The sequence below is a fragment of the Gossypium raimondii genome, chromosome 8 (assembly GCF_025698545.1).
Source record: "Gossypium raimondii isolate GPD5lz chromosome 8, ASM2569854v1, whole genome shotgun sequence".
NCBI lineage: Eukaryota > Viridiplantae > Streptophyta > Magnoliopsida > Malvales > Malvaceae > Gossypium > Gossypium raimondii.
The window spans coordinates 55,146,361-55,165,790 of NC_068572.1; the positions used below are offsets into that span (position 1 = coordinate 55,146,361).

At 31.6% G+C, this 19,430-nt stretch overlaps 2 protein-coding genes across 2 annotated transcripts; one reads left to right on the forward strand and one right to left on the reverse strand.

Annotated features, from left to right (window-relative positions):
- Positions 1 to 9,604: 9,604 nt before the first annotated feature.
- Positions 9,605 to 13,745, forward strand: LOC105792251 (BTB/POZ and MATH domain-containing protein 2). Its single transcript, XM_012620735.2, has 4 exons — positions 9,605 to 10,164; positions 11,696 to 12,044; positions 12,547 to 12,823; positions 13,297 to 13,745. The coding sequence occupies exons 1-4, from the start codon at positions 9,752 to 9,754 to the stop codon at positions 13,473 to 13,475; spliced, it is 1,218 nt and encodes a 405-aa protein (XP_012476189.1). The 5' UTR covers positions 9,605 to 9,751; the 3' UTR covers positions 13,476 to 13,745.
- Positions 13,746 to 13,749: 4 nt separating this feature from the next.
- Positions 13,750 to 15,513, reverse strand: LOC105792252 (EID1-like F-box protein 3). The gene is made up of 2 exons (XM_012620737.2): positions 14,165 to 15,513; positions 13,750 to 13,929 (listed from the first exon to the last, which is right to left on the reverse strand). Exon 1 carries the CDS (start codon positions 15,064 to 15,066, stop codon positions 14,206 to 14,208), a length of 861 nt encoding a protein of 286 aa, XP_012476191.1. The 5' UTR covers positions 15,067 to 15,513; the 3' UTR covers positions 13,750 to 13,929; positions 14,165 to 14,205.
- Positions 15,514 to 19,430: the final 3,917 nt, after the last annotated feature.

Below are 19,430 nucleotides of genomic sequence, written 5' to 3' on the forward strand. Positions count from 1 at the left end.
ATAACGTGCTTATTAAGTTCATACTGAACACTTATATTAATTATAATCGTTTATCAATGGTTACAAATATTGAAAATCAAGACCAATTAACCATATTGAACTAAGATTCTTCGGGCTTCATTAAGTTGACATTTTTTGTCATTCTTTCCTTTGTTTTCTTGATATATTCATCGGATATTTCATTGATATTCAACCCCAAACCTGTAAGCACTAGTCTCGAATCATCAGGTCGGACCGGCGTTGTCGGTTTCGCCGTGGCAAATCCATTGCCTGCCTCTCCACTGGCTACAGGGATGATGATCTTTGGGCGGCCTATACCATTTCGCAATGAATTCTCCTTACCCGAGGGGTCAGGGACCGACAAACCGAACTTGTCAACGGTAGGCCGATCATCCAACTCTTCTGTTTGCTTAAACAAAATCTTAACTGTAGGATCTGAACCATCATCCTTGGCTTGGCTTGCCAGTGGTTCTTGTACTTCATTGCCGGCAAATTCACCTAGTGACCCTTTACCAATTGAACCCTGAGCCATGGTGTGACCCAAGGTTAACCATTTCAAGCCTTTACGAATGAAGTTGAAGAGCCTATGGCAAATGCCAAATGGCTGATCATCCTTTCCCTTCTCCTCCATTGCCTTGGCTGAAAATAAGTGGAAAAGAATCGCTATTTGAATGATTCTAAACTTGAAGTTCAAAAAAATGAAGAATGAATGAATGAGATTTTCCATGGAAGGGAGGGATGTAATTTAATGGATTCTTGGAATAAGGGGGGAAATTGTACTTTCCTTGAAGTCAAGTTTTATTCCAAAACAGCAACAAGAAACATCGAGGGGAATTGGTGATTGGTGAATGTAGTTGATGGAGAGATTAAGATACAAAGTGAAGTGAAGCTTCTTCTTCTTTTTTCTTTTAGCAAATATGCTTTGTGAAATTACTCGGAGATAAGATATTCTTTCTACACTTGATGTAAACACATTTATGGAATAAAGTTGATCAAGACTTTTGATATATGTGCATGAGTCTCGTGCATATTCAATCAACAATGACATGTCACCAGTGAAATAAGAAAAGATAGTAAAAAAATTATAAATAAATATCAATAGCTTCGTTCTAAAATAAATCCAAACTCTAAAATAAATATAAACCTTAAATCTTAAACTATAAAATCTAAACTCAAAACTTGAAAAAATATATAATAATTATAATTAATATTTAATTTTATTTAAATAAAGTTATTATTATCTCCACTATTTTATTATGCACACCAATAATGTATAAAATCTATACACATTAAATATAATTCATATATATTATTAATGCAATTTAAGAATCTTCCCTGGCACTTCAATTAGAATATGCATATGCATAAATTGTTCTTCACATGCATATATATATATATATATATATATATATATATATATATATATATATGTGTGTGAATGGCTATTTATATATAGAAAAAGAAAGAAAGAAAGAAAAAGCATAGATTCCTAAGGGGCAGCATTAAGGAAACTAATGGGTGTCTGTTTCACATGAAAAGAGAATATCAACTTTCATCTACAACTTTGGGAATCCTTTCCTAATGTCGTATAATCGATTTTAATAGCCCAAACCTAGAAGCATATGATTAAATTTACTAAAATTTAATTACAATTAATTGAACTCTTTTGATTGATTTAGTAGTTAAGTGTTGCTCACTTAGAGAACTCACTCGAGTTTAAACTTGTGGAGGGATAATGGTAGGCCTTTATATGGCCAGCTCTTTTCTGGATGTTGTGTGTGCGTGTGTAGTGTGACAGTTTTTAAAATTGGCATAATGATGACTTTAATTCTCAACGTTTATATATGTGTCAATTTATTTAGTCTTGATTCTAAAATATCTAACCTTCAACATTTACACATTGTATAATTTGATTTTTTTTTTTTTGCTTTTTATAATTGGATAACCATTTTGTGATTTTTTATAATTGGGTGACAAAAAAGAAATTTACTAAGTTGGGTGACTACAATGTAGTTTACCCTTATAATTTTACATTTGTCTAACCAACAAATTGGGTTACTTAGTTTAGGGTTGAGTAAGAAAATTGAGAAACCCGAAATTTGATTTGAACCAATGCATTTTATTCGGTTCGATTTGGTTTCAAATTGATGTTATCATTCATATCTCACAATTCAACTTGTGTTCAATTTGTCCGCATGAAACCCACTTTATTCAAATCAAACCAAATGAAAAGAAAACCATATTTAAATGAATAGTAGTGATAGACTAATAGATGGATTATTTCGATATCTATATGGCTAGTTCATTTAACCCAATTATTATTATGTTGTTAAAAAAAACTAAATATAATCATACAAAAGTTAAAATTGTTTAAATGTTTCAAACAAAAGTTTATATATTAATGTAAGTGGATCATTTATTGAATATAATAGTTATGATTATAAGCACAACTATAATTTTAGTAAATTAGTTTATAAAATTTTATAATAATTTATTCATAAAAGAAATTATTCACAAATTGTCAACAGAATATATTTGATAGTTATGAATTTAATCGATTATATGACATATTGCAATGACTCAATTATAAATAATCGAAGCTAGCAACTAATGAAATTAATTAAAAAAATGATACAATAAACATTAGGTATATGAATGATTTATATGTTAACTTTCTTTTAACAACTTCAAATGATTTATCAACTTAATAGCTTAACTTAAAATGACTTTTTAAGTGAGTATAAATATAAAAACAGTACACATGAACTTTCATCCAATGTATAATATGATATATGAATTTAGATTTTGTGCGATTATACACATGAAACTTTGATCGTGGATCAATTTTATGCATAGAACTTTGATTTTGATTCAATTAGTGAGTATTTAAATAAATATACAATAATTTATTTATATTAGAAAAGTATAATCATCTCTGCATGCAGTGTGTAAACGTAAAATGGATTATATCAGTAATGATGTTAATGGTTTGTGAAAATTGAATCAAATCAAATTATCATATGTGAAATTGCACAAAATCAAAGTTCATATATAACATTGCACATAGACTCAGATTCATGTGCAGTTTTGAGATTCATCCCTTTTAAATGGCATTTGCAAATGATTATGATGTTAATTTAATTATTTAATTTACTTTATAAATGAATGTAAAGTATGTATTATGATTGTTAAGAAAAAATTAAGAATTGCAATATTAGGTTTTTTGGGCCCAAAACAACGTGGTTGTTTTTTTTCGCAAGCATGGCCCAAATTTGCCAAAGAATTGCTAAATCAAATCACAATTATCGATTTCAAATATTTCGATTTTTACTCAACAAATTCGATTTTAAAGGTAAAAAATCAAATGAAGCAGATCAGTTCAATTTTTGTCTAATAAATACTGTATCAAACTGAATCAAATACACCCCTAATCTAGTTGATGCCTAGTTTAGGAATAGGTTGTACTATATGTAATTTAACTAGACAAGGTAATGTAAGAATAACTCACAATGATCCAAACAAGTAAATAAAGATGACTCAAACTTAAAGTTACCAAATCCATAATGACTCGATATGAAAACAAAACTCAAAACCTCAAAACTTGAATGACCTAAGCCCAAAATACTTGAGACGCGAAATCAAATCAAACCTAATACAAACCCAAAATCAACTCAACCCGAAATGTTCTAAAAAATTTAAAATTTTATTTGACCCGATCTAGATGGACTAATTCAAAATCAATACGATCCGTTCAACCAGAAGCTATACTTATCATCTATTGTCGATATAAACATTTATAAGCAGAGCGGAGATCTACTAAAATATTTCTAAAAAATGTAAAATTATAAATTAATATAACGATAAGTTACTCTCAAAAAAGAATTTCTAACTTCATCCTTAATCATCTCATACCCTTGAAGTTGATATCAAAAGTATTACATAATCAAAGCATTCCACAGCTTGGTGATAAGGGTTTGATTGAAATCAAATTCGGAGAAATTTTTTGTTACCCTATGTTTTTAAAACTTAAACTAAAATCAAATCGAAATTTAAAAATTATTCGATAAACCATAAAAAAACTCTTTTGTAAAGAATGTAAAAAATAAAATAGAAAATTAATATAAAAGTAAAATCTGAATTCAATCTAATCAAATTATTAAGGATAGTTTGAAATTTTTATAATCCAATTAAATTAAAAATCAATGGTGACTAACCAGCTGGAAATTTTGTATTGGGTTGAGTTGAAAGTAAAAATTTTAAGGTTAAAGTTAAAATTTCGTGTTAAAATTATTTAATTAAATTATTAATTTTACAAAGGATCGAAAGTACAATTTCTCATTTACTCAAGTGTTTAAAATGGATTATATAACATCCTCAAAACCCCTTGGTCGTAAATAATATGAGATAAAATCTTACCGAAATAAGGTATAAGATCAAAGAAAATGAAGGTTGCAATATATCAAAAGATATTTAAATTAAGAAGCATGACATGATGTATTAAGGAAGGGACTAAATCATAAATATGTGAAATATTTTTGGCTCAAGTGTAAATATTCAAAATTTAGGGGATCGAAATGTAAAAATAAGAAAGTTGAAGGACCAAAATTGAAAATAATCAAATTTACTAAGACATGGAATTGGCATGCAATGACCAAACTGGATAGGTGAAGAGTTGTGAGGGACTAAATCACAATTTTACCAAATTAAGTGATGTTTCAAGGATGGAATTTTGAAAGATCATAAATGGTAAAATGGTCAATTAGCAAGAGGGAGAATTATATAATGTAATGATGATGTTGATGATATTTTGGTAATTTTTTAATTAATTAGTTAAATATTATTTTATTAACATTTTATTTAGATATTTATTATTATTTTATTTAGAAAATGGTAATATAAAAAGAAATGAAGGATGAAGGAAATTTATCATCCTTCCAACGTGAGCGAAAGGGTGAGAAAGGAAGTTTTCTTTTCTTTACAATTTAGTCATTTGCCATGAAAACCTACATTTTTATCCAAAATTTAGGAAAATTTCCTTAGATATTAAAGAGAGAAGATGAAGTAGAGATTCTAAAGAATATGCCCATCAAATTAGAAGCAAGAAAATAGTAGATGAAAGTGGAGAAAATGAGAAGAAAAATGAAGGAAAGTGGTGAAGATGAGAAATGCATGGAAATGAAGAAGAAATGAAGGAATTCTTGACAAATGAGGTAAGTTTCATACTAAACCTACTTGTATTTCAATAGATTGAGTTAAAGATGTTTTGAGTAAGATGTATGAAACATGTGTTTAATCTAAATACTAGAAACAGAAAGTATTTGATGAAGAATAGAGACTTTAAACACTAAATTGGTAAGAGAGGATGTGATTTGTACGGTGAAAAGTACTAAGATTAAGAAATGAATATGTAATCTACACATAAACATAAGTGACTAAATTGTATAGTAATCAAAAGTATGGAAATTATGTGTGATTGAATGAAAGATAGTGCAAAGGACCTTGGAAAGGAAAATATTTTCATTAAAACAGTTTGGACAGCAGCAGTGACTTAACTTTGAAAATTCACCTAAAATTATAGAAATTTAGTTAGAGATCGAGTTAAATATGGAATTAAATCTTATTGAGTCTAGTTTCATATGGAAGAAACGATGAAAGAAACAAGATTTTATAGTTTGAGATATATTAATTTTCGTGAAACAAGGTCGGAGTAGATTCGGGTTCCCCTATTCTGACTTTGGAAAATCATAAAAAATTGTAAAAAATGATTATGAGTTTAAATTATTAATGAGTCTATTTTCAATAGAAACAAATGAAAAAAATCATCCAAACCCCGTACTAAGAGATAATTAATTATTAGTAAAGAAAAGTTAAAGTCGCCAAGCAACGAACAAGGACAAATTTGAATAATTTATTGTCTTGATTGGCTAAATTATAAATTCTAAAATTTTATGGTAAAAATATATTTGAGTCTAGTTTCAAAAATATCAAGTGGATCTTAATTTCAAATTTTGTAGCTCAAGATATAAATAATTTAGTGACTATGACTCAAGTGGACAACTTTGATATGAACATATAAGTAAATAGTGGAATTATAGGCAATGTTACATATAAGCATGTTATATACTAAAAGCTAAAGATTATAATAAATATATACATAAAGGATGTGGAATGGAGAGGAGGAGGAAAAAAATATGAATATATATATAGTAGATTAATTTGAAATGTTTGAAATGGTTGTAAATGATGGAATGATTAATACATGTGAATATTTTAAACGAATTGATAAAATAATAAGTGAATAATTGTTAATTGATGTGATATTAAATTCTTTTAAAATTTTATGAAGAATTAAATTGATTGACACAATTTAGAAATAAATATGAAATATACATAAAGTGGGTAAACTACTTTGAAAGTGCAAGTCCTCCAATGGTCTTATTTGTAAAACTTTAATATTTGTGTTAATTTTATAAACTTTTGTTATCTTTGATTGAATATCATGTTTTTATGAGGACTTGAGATTAGAAATAGATATAAGTGGATGATATGTAAAGTGAAGTGGCGGTTATGACATTTGAATACGGTTCAGGTAATGATATAAATAAATAAATAAATAAAATTAAAGCGTGGAACTTGTAGGAAAATGGAGACGACTTCATGATGACAAGTTCGCCATGTCACGACGTGAAAACCCCAACGTCGCGACGACAATTCAAATTTTTTTATGAACTATACAATTTGGCCTTTGATCAATTGTGGATATTTTAATGAGCTCATTTAACTCATAATTAGTTTATCGTAAATTCAATTATTACTGAAATGAGTTAATGATCTATATTAATTAAATAATATGATACATTGATCTGAAATTTTCAGTAGTTGCTTCGGCAACGAATGTGACATCCTGATGCCTTGACTCGGCGACCGGGTCGGGTATGGTGGTGTTACAGATTAAATTAAAATATTATATTTTAATTTATAACTTACACATAGATCTTTCCGTAGGTTGGGTCACTCAACCCGATAAGTGGGAAGGTTTGGGTAAAAATATAGACTCGAAAAATGAACTTGGACAAAAAAAAAGCATTTTTAAAAAATGGGTAAAGCTTCATGTAATGCTTTTTTTGGCCCGAGCCTAACCGGTCCGACATGAATTAGCAAAAAAGACAAAAACTGCTATTTTGATGCTATTTTTTTTTATTTTCTTACTGTTTTGCTATCATTTCACTATTATGTTACTACTATTTTATTGTTATTGTTTGAATATTGTATAACTCTTATTTTATTATTAATTTTGTTACTATTTTAGAGTCATTTGTTTGTTAAGTTACATCTATCTTAGTGTTATTTAAGTATAAATATTTTTTTAATTTATTGGAAAACATGGATTTTATTTTATTAGTATTTTTTATGTATTATATTTTTATTTTTTTATATAAAATTTTTAATTTGGCCGGGTCGAGCATAGGCTAAATTTTAGGCCTATTTTTTAGGTTGGGCCCAGGCCTAACAAATAGGCCTAAAGTTTTGGCAATGTCCAACCCGACCCATGGACAAATCTACTTATACATAATATATAGACTAAATTCATAGCTTACATATAGTATAGGGTCTGATAATAACTTAATTTATAAAAAAAAAATAACTTTATAAAGTTATGATAAAAAAAACTATAACATTTTTTAATGAATAAGTTTGTTATTTTTATAATGTATAGTATAGACACATAGATAAGTTATGTCTATATTTCTTCGTCATATCTTTTTATAAATATATATTATAACCCTTTCATAACATGTAAATTATTTTTATAACAAACTTTTGGCCATAATTTTAGAATTATTTTAGGATTTAAATTTTTTTTATAACTTTATAAAATACATAAATTTTTTTACAATATAAAAGGTTTATAATATAAGAAAATTTTGGCTAGACCTGTCCATGGGCCGGGTCCGGAAAAAAATTTCGGCCTGACTCTTAGGCCCGGGCCCGGCCCGACCCGAAATATGGTATTGAAATTTTGCCCAGGCCCGGCCCGGTTTTTAATAAACACAAAAAAATATTTTTAAAAAATAAAAATAAAAATAAAAATTTTTTAAAAGTATTTTAAAATTAAAAAATAAAAATAAAAATAAAAATTTATTATATTCGGGCCGGGCCGGGCCCGGGCCAAAAAAGTTGAGCCCGAGCCCGGCCTATTTTTAAACGAGCCTCGTTTTTTTGCCCAAGCCCATATTTCGAGCCTATATTTTTACCCGAACCCTCCCATATTTCGGGCCGCCCGGCCCATGGACAGGTCTAATTTTGGCCATAACTATTCCAAGTACTCATTCATGTTCATGTTTATAATATAATTTCTATAACTTGTATACAAATAATTTTTAAAATTTGATTTAAGTGTAATTAACTGCATAATTATTCCAATTCTCACCATCCCCTTAACAATTGAAAAGTTTAGTCGGGGTGCTCCAATTTCACCCAATTCGGTGGGAGCCATCAATTACAATGGTTACACACACACGTCATCCTTGTGTAATTATAAACAATTACATCCAAATCCAATTATTAGATGCCTTTTCAAACACTGCCTAAACGATAGGCAACTTTAAGCAGACTTACTTTAAATATAATATTTATTTGGATTAATATCCTATTTGGTACCTAAGTTTGGCTTCAATGTTCAATTTGATAAATGAGTTTTTTTTCTCAATTTGGTACTTGAGTTTAGCTTTAATATTTACTTTGGTACTCGAGCTTTTTCAATTTGATATTTGAGTTTTTTTTGTTCGATTTAAGTATCTAAATTTGGCTTTAATAATTAGAAAAAGAGTCAATGAAGCTTTAACAAAGTTGGCAAAGACAGAGGCTATGAACCTTGAAGACTCGAGTTTTAGTCCCATTATTTGCAATTACAATGGTTGGGTTCTCTTTTTTATTTTGTGTGGATTTTATCTAGTTTTTTTTCCAAATTAGTCCGGCTTTTATCCGATTCTTTGTTCATTACTTAACATCATAGTTAATTAAACATATATTTGTGTTTGTCTTATACTTTTCTTGTATTGTATACTATTGAAACTTCAAAATAAATAAATAAATAAGTAAAAATTTAAAAGTTGAACTTAAAATTGAAAATGTATGTTTGAGATAAATCTTAAAACTTTACATAAATTTAATGTGTAATTTTATATGTGAATTTTAATATGGTATAATTATACATATGGAACTATGACAGTGGTTCAAATATATACGTGAAACTTTAATTTTGATTCAATCATATATATTCAAAAAATAGATATATCAATTTATTTTATATCGGATAAATATAATTATTTACGTATATAATATATAAACATATAATTGTGTTACATTAATAATTGTGTTAATAATTTTGAGCATTAGATCAAATCAAATTTTCATATATAAAATTACATATTAGACCAAAGTTCATGTATAATTTTGAGATTTAACTCAGACATTAAATTATAATAAAGAGACTAAATTCATAAAAAAATATAATTTATAGGGACGTTTCATAAAATTTTACCTAATAATTATATTACGTATGCCAATAAAGTCATCATCTTCGATGAAGCTTAGTAAATTCAGTCTCAGATTAACAGAAAAAAGAAAAAAAAAAACCCCATAAAATTCCTCAAAGAAAACCCTCTCTTCCCGCGAAAATCCTTCTCAATTTAACAAGAGAAGGAAGTTTTTAAAGCCTTTTGCAATAAAAATTTGTTGGAAAGGGCTCATGGGAAGGGTTCTACGTGAAACACCGAATCCACCATTGTCGTCGTCGACGGAAGGCGCCACCACGTCGTCGACGTCGGTGATGAAGACGTTGAACGGGTCTCACCACTTCAAGATCACGGGGTACTCGCAATCGAAAGGTACGGGGGTCGGAAAATACATAGCTTCCGATATGTTCATGGTGGGTGGGTATTTGTGGGCGGTCTATTTTTACCCCGACGGTAAGAGCCCCGAAGATAATGCCGCGTACGTTTCGTTGTTCATTGCTTTAGCGAGCGAAGGGACGGACGTTAGGGCGCTTTTTGAGCTCACCCTTTTGGATCAGAGTGGGAAAGAGAGGCATAAGGTGCATAGCCATTTTGGAAGGACGCTTGAAAGCGGTCCTTATACTCTTAAGTATCGTGGCAGCATGTGGTAAGGGTTTTATTTTGCAATTTCAATTGGAATTACAGGGTGGGTTTTTGGGTTTTACGATGAATTTTCTTTAGTTGATTGAAGTTTTGGTGGGTTTAATCTTTATTCTTCTTTTGTGATTTTTATCGGGGTTTTAATTATCTTGCAAGATAGTAAGAACTGCATAATGGGTTTTTCTGGCTCTTGTGTTTGTAATCTTCAGGTTTACTTTGTTGTTTAAGGCTAGAGTCTAGATCCTCTTCCCTTTTTTTTTACATTTATTGAGCTTTACCCTTTATGTTGGTTCTTAGGTGGCTAGGATGTTTGCATAACAAGTTTGTTGCCTATGAAATAGCAATATAATTGTGGGAAATTTTGGAGGAATAAATTAGCTTCATTCTTGTGACATACTTTTTTTATATATGAAAAGAATTTGGAGCAGTTGGCAAGAATATAATTTCACATGAATTATGCTAAAATTGGCTATTGCACTAGATTTTGTTAGCCACTATGCTGTTTCTCATGTACATTCTTATGCATTGTGTTTTGCTCAGTACTTGTTCTCCACCTCATTTCCTGGCTGACCTTAATTGCTATTATTATTAGTATTACTTTTTTGGTCTTTCTTTCCTTCTCCTAATCTTATTAAGATTCCATGACTTGTGAATTTCGATTTATTTTGAAATACATGTAATATATTGAGAAGAGGTTGTGGGGATTAGTGAGAATAAAGCAAAGTTAATTCAGTCATATGTCTGCTTTTATATATATATATAAACATGTGTTCTTGTCCCTTTTTTGGTTTGAGACTAGTCATGTTTGGACCAGGGTGGTATTCAAGTAAAACCTTCCTAATAGTGATGGCTCAAGGATTTGGACTCAGTCCAAATGCTTGGGCAAGAAGTCTACTCCACTTCTTCCAACCATGCTTTTTTTATTTTGAGTTTAGCATGTCTATAAAAATTACTTCTTATTAAAGTGTTCTATTAAATTTGAAGGATTTCAGTTTTTTTTTTTTTTTAAATTTTTTTGCATATTGCCTCCTGTTTGACTGTTTGTGTAGACATGTTTTTCTTCAAAGCTACACTTGTATCTGGTTTCTTTTATGCTCCATGTCGATCCATACAGTTCAAACTTACTGCAGCTTGTTTAATTTGGCATCTTCGTAAAGCATTTGGTTGCAATCAATTATACATTGTTGACCAGGACATATGCAACAACATTATTGCTAGCCTAATCGAACAATTCTATAGTATTGATTACTTTACTTTTTTGATTGTTTATGATGTCTGACCTTTACTAACTAGATGATAAATGTTATTAAGACACATGTGGGTTGCGTTATATCAGATTTCGGTCTTAGCCTCTTGGCCCGTAGGTTCTTAGCACCCAATTTCTGTAGGGGGATTTGCCAAGTTCCGGGGTTTGACTCCTCTTGTCTTCCCCCTGAAATGAACAAAAAGAAGAAGCATATTTTATTTGTTTCCCTCATTTCTCTTGGTATATGATAACCTTTGGTGAGTAGTAAAGTAATTAGTTTGATTTGCTGCAGGGGATATAAACGGTTTTTTAGAAGAACTCTTCTCGAGCAGTCAGACTACCTCAAAAACGATTGCCTCTCTGTTCATTGTAGTGTCGGAGTTGTTAAGTCGCATACAGAAGGTCCTAAGTTCTACTCCATAGCTGTTCCGCCTTCAAGAATCGGTCATCATTTTGGACAATTACTAAAAACTGGAAAGGGAACTGATGTTAGCTTTGAAGTTGATGGGGAAGTCTTTTATGCCCACAAGTTGGTACTTGCTGCACGTTCGCCTGTGTTTAGGGCACAACTTTTTGGTCCTATGAAGGAACAGAATACAAAGCAGATAAAAGTTGAAGATATTGAAGCTCCGGTTTTTAAGGTTCAGTCAAATACCCCTCTTCTTATGTTGGACAAGAACTTATGCTACTTCTTGACCAATGATAATGCATTGGTGATGGATGCAAAGCATTAACCTGCTGTGGATAGCATACACTGCCTTGGATGCATCATGTCAACTCCATTGATAGCATGCCTGATGTTAATAATTAGTTCTTGGAAACTTCTCCATGCAAATTATATGCTGGGGTGGCTGATGCTTATGCTTTTGAAGTCAATTTGTGGCATGTACTGTCTTAATCTTTTAGTTATTTGCTTCATATAACGCACATGTAGATCGTCAATGGTTATACACAACAGTACATTCCTGAATGTGCATTTCTTTACCTTTCTAAAAATAATGATATTCGAGCTTTATTTGAAGGCTACAAAATATTTTACTCGTCAAGCTAAAGCAATTTGACTATATAAAGTACGCAATTTGTGGTCCGGGTTGCTGATACAGTATTATCTCTATTGACTATTCCTTATTTTACACTTTGCAGGCCCTACTTCACTTTATGTACTGGGATTCTCTACCTGACATGCAAGAGCTCACTGGTCTCGACTCAAAGTGGGTGACTACATTGATGTCTCAGCATCTGCTTGCTGCCGCAGATAGGTATGGACTAGAAAGGTTGCGATTGCTCTGTGAGTCCAATCTTTGTGAGGATGTTGCCATTAACACTGTGGCAACTACATTAGCCTTGGCCGAACAGCACCATTGTTTCCAGTTGAAAGCTGTGTGTCTCAAGTTCGTTGCAGTGCCAGAAAATCTAAGAGGTGAGTGTCTCTTTATGTTTTGATATGTACATCAATGTTGAATCAGGGCTATCCATGCCCAAAAATAATTGCTTTTAGATAGAAGGCATAGCAAGTTATCATATAGCTATTCTTAAGTTTGTCTTCTTGTTATGGGTCATAAATGCCACAGCTGTTCTCACATAGAAGTACCATATAGCCGGATTGTGTCTTAGCCCTCGGGATATTATGCAATCATTCTTCATGCAATTGAACAAAGCACGACCTTAGGGTTTTCTATCTCGAGCTTTTATCATATATTGTCGAACTTGAAACCCTTCATTCAAGTACAGGTATTCTGAATGTCTCATTTGGGATTTCATCAAGTCATACAACTGCAATTGCACTTTGGTTTATACCATCTTCATGTCAACATCCATAATCTTTACAAGATTCATCCAACTCTTAGGTTTCTCTTGACTGAACCCTCAGCGTTTTTCTTTTGTCTTGGGCAGCTGTAATGCAAACAGATGGTTTCGTGTACTTAAAGGAAAGTTGCCCATCTGTCATGACCGAGCTGTTGGAGTATGTGGCTAGAGTGATTGAGCACTCGGTGTATGTATGCAAACATGGGATTGAACCCGTCTTTGATGGAAGTGATGCAAATGGTAGGAGGGTGAAGCAACGGCTATAGTTACATCTTGGTACAGTTTCCTTACTAATTAAAAAGAAAATAAGAAAGAAGAAGATATGAATGACCAAAAATAGATGAAAATACAATTGGACTAGAAGAATTCCTTTTTCTTTTTTTAATTTTATTTCAGTGTTGTAAGCTTGGGTATGTGTAAGAGATGTAAATTTAGTTGTTCCTTTGGTTGCTCTGTATTGGGAAATGATATTTCCTCATTACATATTTGCGTTTCATCTTTAAAATATTTATATATAACTTTTAATAGGATCTAAATCTGTATGTTTAATTGTATTATTAGGTCTACTCCATTCAATATATGTATATCGAAGTACAGAAAAAGGGGGCCAAATGACCCCAAATACAAATCTGACCAAAATGAAGTCATATGGGATGAAAACATGACGCTAGCCTTTGTATTGTAAAACTCGGAGTCTCCGGCGGTCGTATTATTAGTGGCCTGTGGAAAGATAAAGACAAAAAATGTGTGAAGCTAAGAGGTGATGGGAGGGGGAAAGGGAAATGGTGAAGATGCGTAGTTGACATTGAGGTGATAGAAATCATAAAATTTGGAGACTGAATTATGATCCACGTGTGAGGGCACAGAAAATTAAAAATTGAATTAAATAATGCATTAACGCAACAATTAAATCGTTTTTAACACTCGTAAGATCAAAAATCTTATCTCTACTTACAAGTTGAGCAATTAATTGGTGGGGTCCACCCCCACCGTGTCTTAAAACATTAACGAGCTCCTGCTCCCCGTGCCATTTGTCACCTTCTCATGCTTCTTATATGCTTCCCCATTGAAATCGCCGCCGTCCTCATCCTCCTCTTCCTCCACCTCCTCGCAGTTTTCTTCATCCGACGACAGTGGCACTAGCCAACAAGTCCCATGCAAGTGGCCGTTCACGCAAACGAAATACTCCAATCTCCCGTCACGTGACCCCAGTCGCCGAGCGGCGCTCTTGGGAACGAGCCGAGCCGCTGTCATGCTCCACACTCGGGTCCCGCAGTAAGGACACCTAACCCGGTCGTCGAACGCTACTTGCCGTCCGATCAAGCAGGCTCGTGTGTTGGACCTGAGAAATCCCCGAAATACCCCTCGGTAAATCCCTAAATCGTCTTCTTTATCCCCCACTGGGTGCTCACACGGGTCACTGACGAACAACAGATCCGCCCGACATTTTTTGGTCAAGAAGCTCCGACCCGAAGTCTTCGAGAACCGAGACGCACCCGCGAAATGACCCGGAGAAGGCCGACTCAGTTTGAAATTGCGAGTCGACTCACAACCACAACAGAAAAACATGAGCTTCGCGAGAGCATCCCATCCACCACCTATTCTCCCATTAGGTGAGCCGTTAACCAATGCCGATACCATGCGAGGCGCTCGATATACACAGAGCTTCCGCCATAATAACCGTTTCGCTATAGCTCGAAGCTTACGGTTGACTGAAGCGGTCAAACAAAGGACCTGCAAATCCCATTTTATTGACTCGAAAACGAGTAACAGTACACACTCGTTGAGTATCCCCGAGTCATCCGACTCGGTTTCTTGACTCAGTGGATTAAGTCTTCGTCTCTGGGCGGCACTCATTTCTTTTAGGGGGCGGAGGAGGTTCGGGGGATAGTGATGGTAATTTAAAAGCGCCCAAATACCAGTGTCTGAAACTCGAGCGAGGGACACGTGTCGAAATGGAAATGGATGATTTATTGCCCTAGATCATGGGACACGTGGTGTGGTACGATTGGGAGCGTGTGACGCGTGGTGGATTTGTGTTGCTGCGATGCAGGTGATCGAGGACCGAGAATAACGTCAGCTGGTAAATTGAGATGTCAGGATCAGCCTCCACGTGTCCATATGCTTCCCCCGAAATACGAGATATCTTTTTCATGCCTCGATAATATCTAGATGGCTCAAACTTCAACGTGTTGGATGCAAGTTGAGTGCTCTTTTCTTTCCCTAAATAAAAAATGATTTTTTTGGTTAATTTATTATTTATGTCCTTTTTATTGAAAAAAAATCTATACTACAAATTAATAAACATAATGTAGCCTCTACTTTTACACATCAATTTTGAAATCCTCGATACCAATGTTTTCTGAAATTTCACTCCTTACGTTAAATCCCTTCTATTATGGATTTCATTAAGCTACTCTCTATTCTTAATTAAGGGGTTTTCGAAATAATATGATTTTTTACTATAATAATATCAACTTTGTATGGAAATCCGATGGCATGTCGATTGTGAATTTGAGATTACCAGAATTCTATGTTTTTCTTTAACATAATCATTATCTCGTAGTCACTCAAAATAAACAGCTACCTTATCAATTATAGTCATCTTATTCTGATAATTAAAATTTTCATTTTTTTTTCATTTTATTAAAAAAGGGAAAAAAAAGAAAAGCTTAAAATGATTTTTAAGAGGAGAAATAGTAGTGGGATGAAACGTGGAAACATATTAACGGAACGCGTGTTTGCTTCCATTTATGGAGACGATCATTGTTGATAAAAAGGAGGCGGGAAGAGGCTTATTTGACTCGTGATCAGCACGTGGATTGAAGATTCTAATTATGGATTAAAGTGAATAATATATTAAAATACATTAAACTTAATTACAAATAATTATAATATGTTACTTATATAAATAATACAAATATTTTAAATTTTAAGGGAAACTATACAAATAGTCATCTAATTGTGCTTGCGTTTCTGTTTTGGTCACTCAACTTTAAAACATTTCAATTTAGACACTGATATTTAAATTTGTTCTTATTTTTGTCACCTGTCATTAAATTGTTCTACCTAGCATAATCATACATTTAGTCCTTAATATTTACATATTATATCAATCGATCCTATTGCCAAATCATTCAATAAATGTAACTCTTCGCACTTATAAATTCTATCAATTTAATCCTTAAACTTTCTTTCAACTTTTAAAATAGAAACATTTTACATCAATAAATTTGTACCTAAAAAATCTTCTGCAATAAAACAAGTGGTAATAAGCTCTATATTAGCACTAAAAGTAACCCAATATTTTATTTTCTAAATTACAATACTCCAATTTAAATTTTAAATATTAAAATTTTATCACTTAACCCAATAAATATATGATCTGTAAACAACACCATGGATATCCCAAGAAAAGGAAGACCCTTTTTGTCTTAAGTACAATTTTATTAATAGGGTTATTTAAAGCTATATTTCTTCAAGGTTTAATTGTGTCCATTGCTTTATTAAAAATGTATATATTACTATCACCCTTCTTAACAAGTCTCCTTAACATTCAAATGAACTCTTTGATGACAGATTCAAAAGTTGTTCGTTCTAGAGGTGTCATTTTGAAAATTTGTCGATAAAGGAATTGGTTTGGAAAACGCTCATTACTTGAGAGAAGTTTTTTTCTTCTATGGATTTTACAAATTTATGGACGTGGAATGCCTTTGTTTTAAAATCTGAAAGCTTTAGTTAAGAATGTAAGTATTGCGAACTAAATATGTTATTATACAATTTAAAAAATGATTTTTCGTTATCAATTTAACTGCGAATGACTAAAATAAGAGTCAATTCAAATGTTAGTGTTTAAATTGAAATTTTTTAAAGTTGAATGACCAAAGCAAGAATATTGATACAGTTGGGAATTATTTGTATTGTTTAACCTAAATTTTACGGTACAAAATTTATATAGGTAAAAGAATAATATTAAAAAAAGGACATTTGTTTGTATTTTTTTAATAAATTATAATAGGACAAAATTCAAACAACAAAAAGGACTCGAACCTAGGTCACATCTATAACTATTATATATATATAAAAAAAAAAAAAGGAATTAGGAGTTAACGAAGCTAAACTAACTTTTTGTGTTCGTTGGGATAGGAGAAATTTATTACATTATGAGGTTCGAGGCACCTTTTCAGCATAAATGGGTGCCCACTCATTTATAGCTCATAAATAGATTCTTGACCTTTTTCCGAGCTTTTCAAAATTAAATTGATTCGCGGATAAGTTATGATTTTGATTTTTTTTATTATTAGTTGACTAATGTAAAATGAAAATATAAAAAATGATAAAATTAAATAGTTGAGTGATTATTTTTAATTATTTATAGTTAAGAGATAAAAAAATAGTTGAGTAACCTCTATTGTAATTTATTTTTTAAATATAAAAATAATAATTTATTTGACAGTTCAATTAGTTTTTAGTCTAGATAAATTAACTTGTACCAATTCTCAATTTAATTGGCCCAAACAATTCTCTAAATCAATTTCCAGTCCAACCAGCCAACCTAAAGAAAGGCATTTGATTGACTGAATTTAATTGAACCAACAGATCGATAATTTAACTGATTCGATCATGACAAGAAACAAGAATGAATCCAACGCAACAAACCTCTGCTCAATTCTATCCCAACCCTCTTATAATAACCCTCCGTATGATTGTATCAACAATCTTTTATTTCTAATTTAGCGAAATTATATTGATATAATTAGTGCATATTTTAAATAATCTCAAGTCATCTTTTGAACCAAAAATAAAATAAATTAATTATGAATTCCATCCCTCGATTTTACAAAAAAAATTAACTTAATAGCAAGATTCAATACTATTATTTAATTAAACTAACATTTCAAATTTGGATTAAATTTTTAATAAAAACTAAAAGGATGGATTTCATAATTAGAGCCAAAACGTGGGATGGCTAACATCTTCACAATGCTAAAACCACAAAATCTTTTCATTTCCTATCAATTTTACTAAATATGTGATACATATTTTGATTAATTAATGTAGAAAAGAAAAGAAAAACAAACAAATATTGTGGCTATTTCGGCCTACAACAATAACATTTATGTTGCCATTTACTTTGCTTTCACACAAATATCTCATCCAACATCAAGTTTGTAATTTTGTGTAAAAACAAAATGAAATAGATAAACTAACATTTAGTCCCTAAAATTGTAATTTTTCTCATCTACATTAATTTCTTTGTTCAATTTGGTTCATGAACTTTGTGACACCCTAAATTGTTTCATACCATCACTTGAAATTTTTTAAAATATATATATTTTTGTATTTTTAGATTTTTATAATTTTTTAGAAAAATTCAAGTGATGCTCTAATTTTTTAAGGATTTAGAGCGACATTTAGTCATTGAATTTGATAATTTTTCCAATTTGATCCCTGAATAATGTGACAACATTACGAGTGTATGATTGCATCATGTAATCACTTAAAAATTTTAAAAATTATAAAATTACTTAGATATTTAAAAAAAAGGGTGATGACATGTTATCATTATAAGATAAGTTTAGGATGAAAAATCATGCTAAGTTTGAAGACTAATGTAACCAAAAAATTCAAGGACTAAGGTGAAAACTTTACCAAATTTGGGGACTAAATATAAATAGGTAATTATTTTAAAAAATCAGCTAATTTACCAAAAAAAGCCACTTTTTTTAAAAAATTACCGAAATGGGCCGATTTTTAATTATTTACCGGAATGGGCCATTTTCCGAAATCGCGTCACGTCGGTAGCGATGTCATGAGTGCGATGATGAGAGACATCGCGTCACGTCGTAGCGACCTGCCGACGTGGAGGAAATCGCGTCCTTGAGGAAGTGATTTCCTCCACGCCGCCAGGTCGCTACCGACGTGACGCTGATGTCCCGTCACGCACTCTAACATCGCTACGACGTGGACGCGATTTTGACGATTTTTACGTTTGGGTTTTATGGCTTTTAGGGTTTAGGTGCGAGCTTTTTAGGGGTTAGGGTGTCGGAAATTTTTTTCGAGTTGACGATCTGGTCAAATAGTGGAAATCGCTTACCGGGATGCTATTTGAGAAAAATTGTGAAATAGTGGCCTCGTGGGCGCGATTTCGCTCTGATGGTCATGTAAGAAATAACTTTTTTTTATCACATCGAGGAAATAGTATAAAATCGCTGATACCA

What these genes read in the sequence shown, in the direction of transcription:
- LOC105792251 (XM_012620735.2), top strand. Translation starts at nt 9,752, where the DNA reads ATGGGAAGGGTTCTACGTGAAACACCGAATCCACCATTGTCGTCGTCG. An exon ending in AAGTATCGTGGCAGCATGTG is followed by an intron (nt 10,165 to 11,695) that starts GTAAGGGTTTTA and finishes GATTTGCTGCAG; the next exon opens with GGGATATAAACGGTTTTTTA. An exon ending in AGTGCCAGAAAATCTAAGAG is followed by an intron (nt 12,824 to 13,296) that starts GTGAGTGTCTCT and finishes TGTCTTGGGCAG; the next exon opens with CTGTAATGCAAACAGATGGT.
- LOC105792252 (XM_012620737.2), bottom strand. Translation starts at nt 15,066, where the DNA reads ATGAGTGCCGCCCAGAGACGAAGACTTAATCCACTGAGTCAAGAAACC.